This window comes from Cheilinus undulatus, linkage group 10, assembly GCF_018320785.1.
Source record: "Cheilinus undulatus linkage group 10, ASM1832078v1, whole genome shotgun sequence".
Classification (NCBI taxonomy): domain Eukaryota; kingdom Metazoa; phylum Chordata; class Actinopteri; order Labriformes; family Labridae; genus Cheilinus; species Cheilinus undulatus.
In genome coordinates, this window is record NC_054874.1 from 19,835,454 (window position 1) to 19,854,425 (window position 18,972).

General features: G+C 37.5%; 1 protein-coding gene across 1 annotated transcript in view; it reads right to left on the bottom strand.

Moving 5' to 3' along the window:
• ergic1 (endoplasmic reticulum-golgi intermediate compartment 1) overlaps positions 1–17,364 on the bottom strand; it is a 33,420-nt gene extending 16,056 nt beyond the window's left edge. The window contains exons 1-4 of the mRNA XM_041797051.1: positions 17,229–17,364; positions 6,411–6,472; positions 753–825; positions 206–300 (exon numbers count right to left, since the gene is read on the bottom strand). Of these exons, the coding sequence (XP_041652985.1) occupies positions 206–300; positions 753–825; positions 6,411–6,472; positions 17,229–17,248 (250 nt within the window). The 5' untranslated portion in view covers positions 17,249–17,364. The remainder of the gene's footprint in view (positions 1–205; positions 301–752; positions 826–6,410; positions 6,473–17,228) is intronic.
• Positions 17,365–18,972: the final 1,608 nt, after the last annotated feature.

Sequence of the window (18,972 nt, forward strand, 5' to 3'; positions counted from 1 at the left end):
TGTGAAATGTTTTTGTGTTTTGTGAAATGTATTTGTGTATTGTGAAATGTTTTTGTGTTTTCTGAAATATATTTTGCGCTTTTGAAATATTTATTTCCTATTGGCCTTCAGGGCCACCGTAGAAAAGAGAAAAAAACATACAAACAAGAGTGTTAAGCAGAGAAACTGAGAGTGGTAAATATGTGTATATTGTGTATATACTCACAATCACAGTGTAAGTTTGGCAAACTGACGTTTAAACTCACATCTATCTTCCCACCACTGTCTTTATCTGGATCATCCACATACAGTTCATTTACGCTGTGATGGGCAGAAAGCAGAAAATACAAGTTTGTTAGAGAAAAAAATAAACACCAAATAAACTTTTAATAAGGGGGGTAAAAGAGTTCGTTTTAGTTTTTTTGTAATCTCTATCTACCAATTAATGAAGTACATTCATGCCTATCTGTTTGTAATTTCCTTGCTGTCACATCCTCCCAGAGTCATCCCTTATTACACACCACAAAGATACTGACGCATACACAAAGCCAATTTCCTGAGCAAAAAGTGACTGCATTCACTGGTTACAACATAGGCAGAGTACCTCATTATGGCGGAACTGACATTCATGATTAAGTCCCTGTCTGTTATATTTCACACACAGCAGGTCCTGTGTCCATGTGCCAACAAGGAGTTATCTCTAGATGGGTGTACTTCAGCAACAGGAAATTAGTAGACACAGTAATTCTGAGAGGAGGAGCAGTGATACCTACATTTCAGTGGCTATGAATCCCGTCAACTCAGACAGGAAGAGGAAGAGGATGAAGACGCAGCAGAGGATGGAGACTGTAGGAAGAGAGGAATAAATTTGAAGTTACGACATTTATAAAATCCCTGTTGATCTCCAAAACGGCTTCTTTTCATGTTTTACTCACATTAAAAAGGGATAATGAAAACAAAATGAGCTGGGTTGTTCCAGCCTGAAGGAACAGCTGACCTCAGACCCTGACATTAATGAAATCACAGCGGCCGTAAAAAAATCTCCCTAAATAGCTGTTTTACTGAAGACTGTTAATCCTGCCATTACGCACGCCTTTAAGGAGCCTCCTACACTAATTACACATTAAATACCAGCTCAGCAGGCAGTCATGACAACATAGCTGCTTTAGAGGGGTGAGCTCATGTTACATATGTCCTTCAAACAGCTCATTTTAGGTTTCCTCACACTTTGACAATCACTCAGACCAAAAAAGGGCCATACAGAGAAGCTTTCAGGACAGACAGATACCAAACCAGGAATATTAGCCTGAAATAAGAAGAATTTAAGTGTATTAACAATAGAAAAATGGAAAGCCCTGTACACAAATCCAGCCACCCTGCACTTAAGAAGATCACTAATAATGACAATATATCTTGTTTTTCAAATCTTTTCGAAGATCTAGTAGTAAAAGGACCATTTTTGTTTAAATAAGCCAGGAGTTAGCTTGACGGAGAGGTAAGCAACCAGATCTGCTCTAACAGACAGACTGCTAACAGTCTAGACAAAGTCACATTAACACTAATCATTAGCTTCACTCCTTGTTTCTATTGGCCTTCTAAAAATAATAATAATAAAAAAGACAAGTTTTAGTTTCTACATGTTAGCTTTAATGATAATGTATAAGCTATACAGAAGCTAATACATGGATTATGTTAGCTTTCAACTCAACATAGCTAATGCTAACATCTTTATATCTTTCTAAAAGACGTTCAAAAGAAAAACAAAAACAAATGTAAACTTCTAATTTCTATACTTTGGTTTGTTCATAGAGGTGCTAATTAGCACATATTGTTTTGAGACTCTTCCAAGCTAACGCTACACAGTTACTTTATCTGGTGCTTCTATAGTCTGAAAGCATGTAAAAGATAAACCACAGTGTTTCATTTCTGCTACACAACTTCTGGTTAGTAAATTATTTTAGATTTTAACTCAAAAAGGCTAAAACTTACTTCTATTTTTTTTAATCTTGTTTCTGTAAGACATACAAAGAAATCCAAATAAATAAATAAATAAATAAATAAATAAATAAAGCGCAAGTTGTAAATTTTTAACTTCAGTTTGATGATCATGTGTGAGTTGCATTCTTTCTGGTTGGCAGATTTTGTTTAGCTTTGGACTCTGTCATGCTAACTAAACTTTAACTGTAGACTTTCTAAAGCATTTAAAAGCAAAATAAGACAGCATGTTATCATTTCTACATTCAGTTTGACGCAAACTACAAGTGGTGCTGGCTGGCAGATTTTATTAGCTCTTGGCTTAATGCTAAGATAATTTTGTATCATTTCTGTACCAACAATAATTGCTTTGAACAAACAATAAAATGACAAGTCGTAATTTCGACATTGTAGTTGGCTCAGCTCTGCTCACGTTTTCCTACTAAGGACGCAGTAACATTTACCCATTTACTTTATTTGTCTCCGAAGCAATGCAAGAATATTAATTTAGTTTGAGCCAAAAAAAAAAAGTTACCATTTTCTTTTCTTATCCCATGTTCTATTGGCATCTTTTTAAGATATTTCTCCGAATCACTGACAATACAAAGACAGCTTTTATTATCCTGCTAACCCCTGTCTTCCCATCAATCAAGCACCGTTTTGGCCAAAAGTACATAAAAAACCCAAAGTGGTTGATACAAAACCAGATGAGAAATACTGTATCAAAGCATTGTAAAGTAAAAATAAACCCCAATGATCATTTCTACACCTCAGTTTGATGAAAATTATAGAGGTTCAGTTTAGTAGTGTTTGTTAGCTTTGAACTCAAGCAAACATCTGCCTTCCTCTCTTTTAGTTTATGTGCTAAGGTAAGCTAACCATCCAGCAGCTGTGGCTTTTAGGCTTTTTTAAGCAGCAACATCAGTTGTAATTCATCTATTCATCTAACTTTTAGTAACAAGCTTAATAAGTGTTTAGATTTTAAAATATTGACTCATTAATATGTATTTTTAGGTCAAATAAAGTTCAATCTAAAAAAGGGGAGCAGCAAGGCTGTGTCTCTTTGTATGTGCCAAACTAATCACCCAAAGTCTCATTTATAGCATTGTCATGTGTTTACTGAGATATATATGGAAGGAACTGATCTGTGTCTGCGCAACTGTGGTCTACCCAGTATGGCGAGAGCCTCAGTCAGGAAGCGCTCTCTCTCAGCAGGTGAGGCCATGTTTATATGGCAACAGTCTCCTAGGATCACACAGTCACATGACCTTGTGGTTAGCAGGGCATCAGGGCCAGACCTGCAGCTGGTTGAGGCTTTACATAAGGTAATGTTTAACCAACAAATAAAAAGGGAGTGTCATGATGATACATAGGTCATCAATTTAGGTTCATCAAAAGGCGTGTAATTCTTCCCGGGCTCCAAAGAGTGAAATACTGGAAAGGGGATTACTTACGATTAAAATAATGGACTGCTACTAGTTTTAACTCTGAAAGCTCTGCAATACAAACACTGACAAGCCCACTGATCTTCAAAGACTTCACAAGTGTGGTTTTTATTAAATCCTGAGTTCATTCTTCCCGTATGATGTGGAAAGGGAATAAAAAGTTGCCTTTTTGCTCACACAACTGTGACACAAAAAAATTGGATATAGCAACAGTCAAAAACATCCAAAACCAGCCTTCAATTTATGTAATCAGATGCTTTGTTTATTGGTAAACGGCTCAAGGCTAATTCACCCAACAAAGTTCATAGTAAGTACCGTAAAATACAAACCCAAAGGAACGTGGCCCAAAAACAAAATAACAAAAGCAGACGGTTAAATATTTGACCTTTGTGTGGAAGGGGGGCTTATTTCTGGTTGCCTCTGAACAACACAAGCCAAAAATGCGGGCTGAAGTACTGTAGGTGAAGGAATAACACTTGTCTAATATCCAAATCAACCCAATGCCCTCGGCCCGAGACAGTGAATGGAGACAGGAAGGGTGTCTACTGTGGGCAGGAAGAACCTCTATCCATTTCCTCCTGGGTGGAAACGGCGCGTATATGTTTAGCAAACCCATTCTCTTCCCCGTCCTCCAGGAAGGTGTTTATAATGTGTTTAAAAATGCTCACTATTCAGACAGCACTGCTTACCCAATCTGTCACCACTCTGGTTTACATTTGACTTTTTCCACTATGATGTGTTATCAGCTGACCAATGAATAGCAAATACTAGAAAATGTGTCATCAGGCCCTTTGTATTCTATCAAGCAGTGAATAATCAATACTATCCCTGGCAACACAATGACTTATAGATGACAGACAGGAAAGCACATGACATGACAGGAAAAACATTCAAGTTTCTACTGATGACTTCTCAGGTGCCTGCAGCGATGAAAGAACGTGATCATTAACATTCTTACCATACTTGTTTGGCTAAAACAGGTACAGCCCCCACACTCAATGACTCTACCAGGACGCAGCTCTGACAGGTAGGTACTTGAATTACAGCTGTCAGCTCCTCTCTTTACTAAACTGTTCCTCAACACATTCAGAAGCAGTAACGGATATGTCTTTCTATGTTCTTCCTTTCTATTCCCCTCAGAAAGGCCTGCCTTTACAACAGGTATGCTAAATACTGACTCACAGAATTCTGATAGGATTACAAGTTAACAGTCCACGGTTATCACTGAAGTGCATACAGTGAAGTCATCATGACATGTCAGATAAACCAGGAACACAGTCTTAAATACATATTATTTTGATAGATGTGTATTTGTTGCTGATTTTTTTTTTACTTACTCATCAAAATACCACACTTCTACAGCACTGAGACTTATAAAGTAATATCAGTTAGTGAAATTACCAACAGGCAATTAGCTTAGCTGTAAAAAACAAGCCTATTTAACATAATCAGCAACACTGCACTTCTTAAACTCACTAAAAAAGCACATTACATCTTCGCTATTTCAACAAAGATGTAAATAAAACATGGCTTACAATATTTTACATACAAAGCAGTCAGAGCTATTAGATGTTTAGCTTAGCTTACAAAAGTTATGTAACAGTCTGATTTGTTCTTTAAAAGCATAGTCTAGCGTAATGTGAATTAAACAAAAATATGAAATGCATAATACCCCCCTCCCCCCTTTTAAAGTGACTGACTTAACTTAACAGAGGTCCAGCCTGGAGCTAGTAATCCCACAGTTACTGAAATGGGGATCACCTGAGTGCAGTGCATGTGCGTCAAGTGGTTGAAGTATAAAGACACATGTGTCCGGAAGGTCCAGTCACTGGTCAATCAGTATTCCTTGCTACAATTACACCATTACAAAACACCTGTCATATTACAAAACACCTTGGCACATCATATTCGTAGGACACTAGCCATAGATAGAGTGATCGTAGTTTTCTTAACCTAACCTTGGTATTAATGTTTTATGGTTGACATTTGTTCTATTTTTGGCAGAAATTATTGTATAATTTCAATGGACATTTTAAGTTTCTGGATTTCTGTGAACTTTGATTTTAATTCTCTTTCCTATATGTGATGGTTTGCACAGACTGTGTTGCTTTCTTGTAAAGTTAAATGTATATATGATATGCCTGTAAATATGTTTGTTTTTAGCCTGGACCCCAGGGAGACTAGCTGTGCTCCAGGGTACAGCTAATGGGGATCCAAATTAAATAGACAAATAAACCATTAAGACAAAGGAACACTCCATGAAACTCAAAGAAAGACATAAAACAAGATAAACAACATTTCTACATTAATTGATAGATGTATTCTTCTCAAATATAGAAATGCAGTTTTGGGAAATTGAAAGAAATCTCCTAGGATTTTAGGTATAACACAAGCAAAATGTATTTTTAACAGTAATGGTAAAACCAAGCCTCATGTGTCTTTTTGAGCGCTATAGATAACACTTGCAGATAGACTGTGAGCTCTGGACGGCACAAAAGAAAATCTAACCCTTTTATTTATTTTATATTTTACAAGTAAAACCAGTCCTCCTAATGTAACTGCAGGTTTAACAGCAGTGTAGTTCACTGTGACAATCTTGGCAGAGTGCTTGTGATAATACAAAAAGCACATTCTTTTCAAGTCTTAAAAATGAAATTAGTCGTAGTTCAGACCTAAACTTCCATCCTTTTGACACACATGAAAGTTAAGGAATGAGGATAGAAAGTATACATTGGGAAAGCTCAATTTTTTTCAGATTAAGATTCAAAAGAACAAATTTTTCACCTTATATATCAAAGGTGTATCACTTACATATTCAGTCAATATCAGGTTTGTGCTACACTGAGCTGAACTTATCTACATTTGGCCAGTTTCATACTTTATGTAGACATCAGTCGTATTCAACTTTTTAGCAACTTAAAATAAATTCATCCAAAAAAGTACATGCACAAACAAAACAAAAAGATGAAGCTGATTGTTGTGTCCACTTGTCCTTAAAGGGTTTCTACTCACTGAAGGCTCCTGTGTATGTGGGCTGGGTGAGATCTTTTGGCACTTTCCTGTAGATATCGAATCTGAGGAGAGAGGAAGAAACAAAAAAAGAGGAAGGAGAGTGAGAAAAAAAAAGAGAAATGTCAACACTACGTGCTGTGAAAAGAAGCACATTCTGTACCCATAAGGCTGTTCGATATTACAGAAGAGCGGAGGAATGTTAGCTCTGGACCAACGCCATTGCACACAAACAGGTCCAGACAGCCAGCCGCAACACACACACTACACACAGATACACATAAATACACAGTCTTTACAGGGTTACACCTCTTCCTCTGAATGTGTGCTCTGTAATTCTGACCTGACCCCAACAAAGGTCTCTGACGCTCAACATACACAGAGGAAAACAGAGGGCCAACACAAATACATGCACACCAATGAAAAGAGACACACTGGGATATAAACACAACTGAAACCGCAGCTTCATATGGATAGATCTCTGCTCAGTGATAGGGATTTATAGTATAACAAGAAAAGTCACTAAATTAGTGTTTCCTCCAATTGTTTGGTTTAGTTCAGTATGCAATTATTTGTGTTTCTAGCTGAGAAAAGTACCAATGTAAACATATCCATTTTGGCGCCATTCTAGTTGGATTCACATCTGTTTGTAAAGGATGGAGCTAGACACACTGCAATCTGTAATTGGTTAAAGAACCATCACTTCAGTCAGGAACACGCTTGTCATACATTTTACCATTTTATTGCAAAATGGATGTACAGTTTTACTTGGCAGAGAAAGCTCTGTTCATGGATGCTCCCTGGGTTAATAAAGCAGCATGTTTTGACTTTCCAGGGAGCACATGAGAAACCCCAGGACAGATACATTTATGACAATGCATACTGAAAACAAAATTAGTTCAAAGCAATCAATCCATAGTAGGATTCATCTGAATATGAGGGTGAAACTGGCTTTATGCTACACAGGAGAAAGCTGGGGTGGAGGAGGTTAAACTTTGCCATCAGCAGCAGCAGCATTAACGCAAGCAGGGATGAGTGAGAAGTACGTCATATTTAAATACACTACTGTGTTGAGAGAAAGAACTATGATGGGCTGTGGGAGCTGGGAGAATCAGCTGGCCATCAGCTGATCACAGCTGGGTTTATGACTATCCTTCATGAGCTAATGCTGAGCTGCATTTCCTGTTCAACAACAATGCATAACACACTATGTTGAAATATTACACAGATGTCGGGAGAGTAATTCCAAGGACTTAAATCCACCAGTCTCTCAGTGGATTAGATAATTGATGTCACTGGTCTCTGGTTGGTGTGTGGGTGCAATTTCAGAAAAATTATCGTTGGTTGACTACAGCCCTTCCAATTTCAAGGCTGTTTTTGTTTGGTTTTTCTGTCATTAGTGTCAGCACATGCATTGCCCCATGGACAGCTCTGAAGATTTTCTGAAGGGCTTTACATTGCTGCCCTTTGTTTTCAGAGTCACATTCTTCTTCTTTTTAAACTCAGCAGGCTGCACTGATCACACACTGATATGATGTCTTGCTACTATGAAAATGGCACGGCTATGGCCTTCATATTTACACCCTCATCTACCAAGGTAGGGTATGGCTGGCTGTGGAAAACTAGCAAGATAAAGGTTTACATGACCAAACTGAACCAAACTAAACTGAACCAAACTGGGCTGCTTGGTGGGAACACATCATAAGAGGGGGATTCAGTGGACAAGTAACTTTTTAAAAATCTAAATCTCCACAAAATTTCCATGTAACTCATAAAAGCACAAACATTAGGCATAAAACTTCAGTGAATCAGAGGCGGAGGAGGATCTTTTCAAACCTGACATAATCAACCCTCCTCTTGTGAAACTTTCACTGCCTATTTGGGGAGCTAAGAAGGGGGAAAATTCTGCTCCTCAACACCGAAACTATTCAAGTTTGTGTGTTCTTGTCCTTTTTGGGGAGTGAAACATTTTTAACCTCAAACTGCGCAGAGTTCTGAAAAAAAAACCCGCCCACTCATATCTCCTTTCCTTCCTCATCTTCTCCCAAAACACTCACATCTGTTCATATTTCTTCCACCAAGAGCTGCCAGGGCAATTGACACTGTTGATGCAGTGCAGGGAGGAGCGGGGAGGAAGTGGGAGGGTGTGTTTCCTGTTCAACCCCGCTGTTTCGCCTGTTTTTGCTTCTGCTTTCACTCCTCTGTTTTTATCTACTGTACAAAGACGCCTGAACACCTCAGCCAGCTCCCCTTTGTGTCTTCCTTTCTCTCTGATCCACATCCATCTATGACTTCCTGCACCCATGTCCCATTACTATTAGATCACTGTGTGCTAATAGCAGGCCAAGCAGGATATATAGGACAGACAGCATGGGGAGGGGCAGGGAGGAGGCACTAAGAGAGGGGTCTCTGTGAGTCAGGGGGCAAATAACTGTTAGAGTAATACAATTCCTGAGTGTTAATCTACAATGCAAAAGTATTTCCTCAAAATTTTTCCATGCCAGCTACACGTCTGACCTCCTATAAACACCAGGCAGGAGGAGCACAGCATGCCAATGTAAGGTGAAAACTTTGAAAGTCTTGAAGCCGTGAAAGCCAAGCAGGTTTTCATGTGTTTTGCAAAAAAGGAATCAAGGCATGTGACACAGGAATCTTGTTTTGTATGACCATGGGAAGCTAAAATCAGAAACTGAATTAATCGCCCAGCGCTTTTTTGTATACATTGTTAATAATACAAGCATCACTTTTACAAACCAGAGTACACTCTAAAGCTATATTTGGTAACAACAGCTGTAAAGGGGGCATTGGGTCCCTCCTGAACAGCTGGTGAACCTCTGAGATGAAGTTTTGAAGTCTATATATGAGTACAGGTTATAAACAGAAACAAAACGTCACTCCTCGCTGTAGGATCACATATATTTTTAGCAGTCACAGCTTCCCACTTCTAAATTCAAATGTGATCAAGGAAGCAGGACCCCACTCCTCTAGTCACTGTACACGTGAGAAGGAATCTGAACTGTAAATAGATGAACATGGACAGAATCAGCCTGCAAGTATCCCCAACCAGCCAAAAAACTAAACTGCATGAGAAAATAAACCACTTGTTCTATCTTTTCTTCTCATTTATAACTCTGCTTTGGTAGAACAGAGACTGACTAACGCTGCGTTACTTTTGTCGTAGTTGTTTTTTCCGCCTTAGGCTGGAAGTGTCAAATGGACTGTCTCCCAAAGTCGAATTTACAAGTCATGAACTCGTTCTTTCACAGAGCACCCCGACCTCGATAAGGCAATATGGTGGCACAAAGCATTAGGCCTAAGTGTAGTAAAAGTTTTGAATTTGAATTGTTTTAATAACATTTGCCGTTTCTCTGTGCATTTTTTAAAATTGTAGGCACAGCACTGCACTGCAGTCGCATGTAGTGTGTAGCAACAGTCTTTAATGCATGAAGTACTGCACAATGTGTTGTTTTAAAGGTTCATCTGCAACTGGTTAATGTTGCTTAAAACAATGGCTGGCTAACACAAGAATGGTCTCTATTGTTTTTCCAACTCGTCTTGGTTGTGACAAAAGGTACACAAACAACAGGGAAATCAAAGTTTTTCAGACGAATGTGACGTCATTCCCAGATCCCACGTCTGACTTCCGAGGTAAATGGAACTAGGGCTGGGCTATTAATAGCAAATTAGATTAAATCGAAGTATGGCCTGCTGCAATTTAAAAATCGCCGATGTTGCAATATCTCTTTAACTTGAAATGTGTCAATATAACAGTTTAAAATATTTTTTTGCAGCAGAAATTTTATGCATATGATGCAATCATTCGAGTGTAATTTTTTTTAGAATGGTTTACAAATGTCCATCTTTTAATGTAGATTTTTCTCAGCCACAATCTGCTGTTAGCCAGCAGATAGCAATTATTGCCTCCCACTCACACAGCCAGGCACAGCTCTTTCTTGCAACACAGTATGCACGCTGTATTTAAATATGACATTTTTACCCTTGCTTGTATTAATGCTGATGCAGAACGCTGCTTTTAAATGGCCAATGGGGCTGTTGAAGTTGAGCTATGGGCTATTGATGTTCCGGTTTGAGCTACATGCCCTGGAAGAGGTATCAAATAAGCAGGTGTGCCCTCACACCAGGTTTGCCTCAGCGTGATCAGGCTTACCTTGCGTCTCAAGAGTAGAGCAGCATGGTATGTAGAATTTATCTATATTATGATTGAATTTATAATTGTTTGATAGGCAATGCCATTGAGCAAATGCTTGTTTGTTACGGTGCAGCATGTAAAGTCGGGTTGAGACGGTTCAGGGTTTGGGATGGTACCTGTTGCCAGTCAAGTTTGCACCATTGGTAGGTGAAGTGAGGTATGCCAATCTAAGTTTGACTGTGTTTTTGTGTGAAGGGATGCTGCAATATTTTGTATCATGGGGCAGTGCAATATTATTGTCAGTTTTGTTTGAGTGAATGGGTCCATATTGTGAATTGGTGTTTTTAATGAAGTGTGCATGAGTGTTTTTTTTCTTTTCAATATCATATTTTTTTTATGTTTATTGTATGAATTAAAATGTGCGACAGGCTAAATTGTGCCTAATGTGTTTTTACAGTTTCACGGCTCGATGGAGAAATAAAGACTTTTGTACCAGTTGAACTCTACGCTTGATCACTGACGCCAAGGGCTGCTACACTGCTGCTGCTGGCAAATCTTAACCTCCTCTACCCCAGCTTCCTCCTTTATAGCACAATGCTTGTTGCACCCTCATATTCAGATTTATGCTACTATGGGTTAATTGCTTCTGAAATAATTTCATTGTTTTCAAAACACATTGTCATCAATGTACCCACCAATAAACAGATGAGACCCAGACAAATGCATTTCCCTTCAGGGATAAATAAAGTGATTGTATTGTATTGTATTGTATTGTATTGTATTGTATTGTACCCATATGGGGGTTTCTGGCAATGCACTCTCTGGAAATTCAAAAGTTTAGGCTACTCCTTGACTAACCCTGGGAGTGTCTTTTGAGAAGATTCTTCTCTGACAACTAAAACTGTAGATCCAATTTGCAATAAAATGGTTAAATGCACGATGAGAGTGTTCCTGACTAAATGTGGATTATAATACAGAATGGTTTATTGCTTGTATTTTTTGAAAAATACACAAGACAAGGAATCTAATACTACTACTAATAATAATATTAAATCGCAATTGCAATATTGGAGAAAAAAACGCAATTAGATTATTTTTGCAAATTGTTCAGCCCTAAATGGAATGCAGCATAAGATTTAGCCAACACCAAATGTCACACCTAACAGCTGATGTTAAGTTAAAGATAATGTGTACAAGATAAAAGTTGAATCCTTTTTTAATAGGCCCTTTGCTGTCTCTAATCAAAGAGCTTCCTTTCATAGCAACAATTGTTGGGCTATTTCTGCTCAGACAAACTCATCTAAACCCATTATTTGTAAGCCATAATCATCACAATTTCAAGAAATAAAGGCTTGAAATATTTCACTCTGGGTGTAATGAGTCTATATAATATATGGGTTTCACTTTCTGAAATGAGTGACAAAAAATATTGAACTTTTCATGATACTCCAATTTTTTGAGATGTACCTGTATTTGGACTTTCAAATGTGTTTATATTATGAAGACCATCCAACTTTTTTATGGAATATTTGAAAATATATAGAAACGCTGACTCAGCCATACTCTGGCTTTCTTATTTAACGGGTGGCTTGGCGCTCAGTTTCAGCTCATTAGCTGTGCTCAAAACATTCATGAATGTTTATTTATTCATTTGTGACATGGGACAATGCACATTAATGGACATAAACATGTAAATGTGCCAGATTGTAGCCATATGCTAATTTCCATCTGTAGTCCCCGGCAGGATGATGGTATACACAAGAAAAAAAGTACATTAAAAATTTACATAAGAGTCAGTCAACACCAAAACAAGACAACATAGATGTTAATGTTGACTGAGAGTTCACCACTCGTTGATGTTGGTCATTTCCTGAATTACAGTCAGTACATCATCTCCCTCCATCACTTCTCACTGCTCAGTGGAGTGTGAAGGGGCTCAGATGTTTTGTTATTGGTAAGAACACAATGTACCAGCATCTCTGTGTTGACACCACAGGGAGGCTTTTTAAGAAAGAGCCCTCACTAAATGAACCATATACCTCGCACATGAGTCACGCTGAGTCAAAAGTTCATGACTTTGAGTTCTTCTGAGAATAACTAGCACAGTTGACAGTTAATGTTCCTCTTCTCACATATGACCATATAACATTACATGCAAAACGCAACACTTGTGCCTTCGTTTTCTCCTCTATCGAGTCATCAGCCTGACGTGTATGTCAAAAACAGCCCACAGTCACCATAAAGATAAGACATCCACTGATGATGAGCATCCTTCAGCCATGGTGATTTAATTATCACAGGAGCAAACACACTACATCATCAGGTCAGAGCAAACCAATCCTCCTTTGTCAATAGATGACATAGCCTGAGGGTCAATTAGCTATAACTGGTGCCAACATTCATTCTGAAGAAAGATGTTCAGTCATCCTGAGTGAGGTGATTTTATTACAGCAGCTGATCTTGGTCTGTGTGACAGTAGGAAAAACAGAAAGCAAGTGGTACCTGTTGTAACAAATCTGTTATTTCAAAGTATCAGGGAAAATACATCTCATAACCATAACCATCTGTTTCATCCAAGATGTAAATGTATTTTTTTGTTGTAAAACTGAAGAGAAGTCAGTTAGTACAGATGCAAGATACTGGGTTGTTGCAGCTATCCAATAAGCCAATATTTACACATTAATTTTAGCCAGTATTAATACTACATGTAACTGATATTACATGACTGAACATGTAGTTCAGACCTAAAACACTAACGCTTAAGGAATGAAGTAAGAACAAAGGGAAAATCCGCTGACATAGGTTTGTTGGTCCTGCCTAATACACCACAAACTGACTTGTAAATACAGTCGACATTTACATTCAATAGGCTGAGATTTACAGCTGATATCAGAGTTGTATATATCAGCAGAAATGTTCATATCTGGTGACACAGATCATTAGCTTTTTAAGCATATATCTGCTGATAATGATGTCATGTCTATAATATTAAATCACGATAAATTAATGGGCATAACAATTAGTATATACTTTTGTGGGGGGGGGGGGTCAGAATCTAATGAAATACAATAAAAAGTATATCATTTATTTGTTTGTATATTGTATATGCAATGTTTGGTAAGTTTTTTTTAACAGAGAGGATATTGGAAGAAAAACTCCTCTGAATTATATCTACAACATGACAAGCAAAGGCTGATAACATGGTCAATAAGAACACTGAGAGAAAGTAAAGATGCATAATATAATTGGCATAGTATCTAGAATATAGGCTTAGAAATTATTTTATCAGTACTGGCAGATATGAACATTTCTTCCAGTGTTTACAACTGATACATCAGCTGTAAATATCATTCTGTATTGGCTTTAGAAATCTGCCTTTATAGGCCATAAATAAACATCCCACGTTGGCTTTAGATATCAGATGATATTGGCTGTATTTATCATCCAGTACTGACTTTAGATATTGGCCTATATCAGCTGTAAATATCATTCAGTACAGCCTTAAATATCAGCCAATATTGGCTGTAAATATCATCCCATATTGTACTTAAATATCCACCAATAACGACTGTAAATATTATCCCATATCGGCTTCAAATATGGCCCTATAATGGAAAATACTGGTTAAATTCTAGCCATCCATTTAGGGTTTTTTCCCCCAATACAGGAGCCAGTGAGGGTCTGACTGCTGGGAGAGGGCTCAGTAAAATAAAGTGGTACTTTTTTTTTAGTTTCATAGAACTTGTAACAACTAGCAATAAAAACACATAAACAACATAAGCTTCTGATGTGGTTGATAATATATGGGTTAAAAAACCACAGCATTCTGGGAATACATGTATGATGGCACGTGAAGTAATCAACGAGAAACCACTCTGTCACACACTGTGTCTCTGAGTGGGCCAAACCTCAAAACAAGTAATAAGTTGGTGAATCAAGCTATTTCAAGCTATTGCAACACAGGCTTTGTACAATCAGGGCATCAAGTCAGTGAGGCATCAGAAAAGGATATGACCACACTGAACACAAGGACACACCCACTCTCACACGACTGTCAAACATGGATCATCTGCTGTGGTGTAAACTAGAGCTACAGCTGATCCTTTCAGCCCAAACAGCACAGCTTTGGTTTGTGGGAAAGACTTGTTCAGCTAAACAGGGTTAAACAGATCAACTCTATGGGGTTTCTAGGCCACTGTTCAAAAACTCTACAATAAATTTGTTTATATATAGTGAAAAGAAAAAGCCAAATGGTGAGTCATTGAGAAACCGTAAAAGAGAATATTTTAATTACTTTAACACAAGTGTAATATCACTTAGTACATTAATAAATGTATTGTCCAAATCAGCACTGTTAAAATATTTCTCTACTTTTTTAGCATTACATTCCTTGTAACCTCTTTCCAGGATAATATAGCTCACTTTTCTTATAAAAACAGTAGCTATTCTGAGATTCCTGGTAATTATTTTAACATCAAAAAGTGATAATTAAATTTCTTTAATTGTTTTTGGAATTTCTGAAATAAAACACTTTGCATCCTACGATAAACAGAAAATCTTCAAGCCTAGCCAAAAGACAACTTCAAACATCACTCAGACTTCTTGGCATTTTTCACCCAATGTAGGTTGAAGTGAGACACTGAATTAAAATAATATGATGTCTATCCAGTATCCAATTTAACTGAGAGTTGCTTTTCAAACCCTATGATTAAAAATACTTCCCTCTCTGTTTAATAAGGTTGAGTACCAGGGCTGTGTGAAATGGACCTAAAGTTCTCACTTTTTTTTCGGCTGATTGGTGATACATGGTATATATCTCCTTTTTCTGTAAGACATTACAAATATTTGTCAAAATACAAGAGTTATAAACTTTAAACTGAGTCTAGTAGCAATCAGACAATATTAACACTTGACAATACCACAGGAAAAAAATATATAGAAGCCCTAGACACACAATATTGGGCTATTTTTTTTTTTTTTATCAAGGTCGGTAGTCAAAATTCTCTTTACTCTTAAGCAGGGATGCACCATTTTGGTGACCCTAAATGACCCTGCACTGTGCTCACTGGAAGAGTAGGTGCCCATATGCTGAAGCTAGAGCCCTCGATGCACTGATCCTGAAATCAATTCCTGATCCTGGCATTGTTTAATGCATGTCTTCCTCTGCTCTCGCTCTCCAGAATTCTTGTCTCTCCAGCTTTCCAATCAAAATAAAGGCAGAGCCCAAAAACAATCTAAAAAAGTCACAGTGGCCAAACTCAAGTAAAAATATGTAAAAAGTGGAAAAAAAAAAAAACAATAATGTGATCCTCATCTATTAATGTTGTTGATTAAACTATACCTAAAATTAAGCTTAATATGACAGCATTTAGAATAACTGCCATCAAGTGTGTTTCCCCTGATTGTGGGAAAGCCAAAATCGTGATCATGGTTAAAATTCAATCAATTGTGCAGCCTTACTCTTCAATAGCATGTGTTACAAAATGATCAAATCCTCAATATTTTAACAATTAGTAGTACCAAAAGTACAGAAACTAACTTGTATTATAATTTTAATCCAGAGAGAGAGAGAGAGAGCAACGTCTAAACTGCACAAATGCATTGGCAGCATTTGAAAAGCTTCGCTCCTCACCAGTTTCACCCACTTTTCTTCAAAATGTTTCCACGATTTTTGCGCAGTTTTTAAAAGAGTTTTATGGAAATTTCCCGTAGTATCAGTATCGTTTGATTTTAACTTGTAATATAGATACTTGAAATATAATTCCCAATTTAATTTAAGCATTTCAATACATCTAGTGATCAACACTTATATTGCTGTTAGTTTTTCTTTGTGTAAATCCTTTCTTTTTTTTTTTTTTTTTTTTTTTTTTTTTAACAGAACATTAGGCCTGGAATTTATTTTTTCCTACATAAACATCAGCATCAACTGCATTGATACTAACAGTCTTGCCTTACCCTATATCTTGTTTAGAAGTATATCAGTATAAAAACCTGGCTGTATGGCCCAGCTCAGACACAACAGTCAGTATCTGTCACTTCACACTGTCTGAATGCAAACATCCTGCTCATCAGTTTGATAAGGGTGTGCTCTGTTGACAGTTGCAACACACATTTATGTGAGACTGAGAACCAGTTAGCTGAGAATCATTCGATAAGTTCATTGTCTCCCTAATGGCTACAATGAGGCGGTGTTTCTGTGTATTTTGTTTTTTGAAGCTGAATAATTTGTGAGGTGAGAAAAGCATACCGCAGTGATTGTAAATAAGGAAAATCAGGGCTGTCGGGTTTGTTTGGTAAAACATATAGCTATGCTAGAAAAAAAACTGTTACTGTAAGTGGACCGGGCCGTTGAGATAAGTCACTGCATTCAGTTTCACGTTTTACTCATCTGAGGATGGATGAGGACATCTGCACATGCGCAGACAGGAACCCAGACAAAAACTCTGTGAGCATACCTGAGCATCCCTCCAGAGACTCAACAAAAAGTCTACACCCTCTGTGACAAAGAAGCCCATTCATCCCGAGAGTGACCCACAACTGTTGCAACTTTCACTCGTTCATTTGAACAGATGCTCTGATAACCGTTAATTCATCAATAGCTCACAGTCCGCTAAACAAACTCTCCCGCCTCCTCGTAAGTGAACCAAAGGGAGAGGAAACCCCGTACTCACCTCCTAACATCGAAAGGCATGGTGTCAGCTGGGTACTCTGAGGAATTTGCGGAAAAGGCTAAAAACAACGGGCAAACACACAGCTCCCTTCAATGCTACCGGTTGTTCATCGGTACCGGGCCAACGTCAGCTTAGGACGCTTTGCAAAAACTGATTGGTCGATGGCGACTTCCGGTTTGCTCTGATTCTACTTCCGCCGAGGGCGCTCCACTGTTTTTATCATTACATATTTTATGTTCTCATTGCTTACGTTAAAAAAGACATACTGTATTATCAGAGTAAAACGGCAGTTTTCACTGAAAAGAAAAAAGAGCTTCACTTTATCTAGCGAAGTCTTTTTTGTTAGAGCTGAAAAACTGAACTGTAAAGTGACATCACTAACAACAATTTTTTATTGACTTGTAAAATTTACCCTTCTCCTAGTTTTATTTCCAGTTAATTTTACTTTACCAGGAACCCAGTTGTGTGTACTCTTATGTGCTCATAGATCCTTACTGCTAACAAATGGGGATTTTTTTAAATTTTAAGTCAAACTTTTTCTTCTTTCATTTAAAAAAACTTGGAATTAAATTGCTACTTCTACTACATTAAAACCTGCTGCTCGTTTCTTGCAGATAAATGAACTGCTTTTAAGGTGTTATTTTCCATATAGGTGCCTTGACAATAACTAGACTGTGTATTAGATATAATGACAGTCTAACTACAATTTCAAACAAAAACGTATATGAATCTATTTCTTAAATTACATACATTAATGTATGTGTTAGTTATTTATCTTTTTGTCACAAAAGAGTGCAGAACCATTTATAAGATTTCTTTTCATCTATGTATTTGTGGAACATTAGTGTTACCATAGCCTGATAATAAGTATAAAATGAATGATTAGTATATAAACCACTAATAAATCCTGCATGCCACACTACAAGTTTATTGAAAAGGTTCAGGCATTTTGAAGCATTATTAATCATATAACTGCACTTTCTCATGTAAAACTTCTGTAGAGTGAACTACAACACAGTTTTTCTTAGAAATGTTATTGCCAAGTATAACCAAATACTAGATTGTTTTATTAACTTCTGTGTCCTTTCAGTATCAAAAATGACATGCCCCTGTGTTTATGTTCTTCATATTTTTTTGATCTATTATTTTATTTTGTTCTTATTCAGTGTTGTTGGGGTGGAAGTGATGGTTAAAATGTGGGAGGACTAGTGCATGTAGTTAAGTTCCTCATTTTACAGTAAATAAAAATATGCGGTGTCACTACGTTCACAAAAACTCAACCCAACCCTACCAATCTATTAGGATAGCACATCCGATGTTACGATAAACGGTTTCCTAAATAATTTTTTGGTTATTTATTTGTTAAATCTTTCAGATGTCAGACTCATTTGCATGTGGGAAGGCTTTTTTGACAGCATAGGTCAACTTTACACCTAATATTGGTCTGATACAGTCCTAAAGTTACTCCTGATGTGGCAGGTAGGAAAAAAAGTTCATTTGCAACCCTGTTATTCATACATGCAAAAATAATGATGGATGGATGGACGGACAGGCAGACAGACAGATGGATAGATATATAGATAGTTAGCGCTGTTGCCTCACAGCAAGAAGGTTGCTGGTTTGCTTCCCGGACAGGGCCTTTCTGTGCGGAGTTTGCATGTTCTCCCCGTGCACGTGTGGGTTCTCTCCGGGTACTCTGGCTTCCTTCCACCACCAAAAACATGCTCATTAGGTTAATTGATCA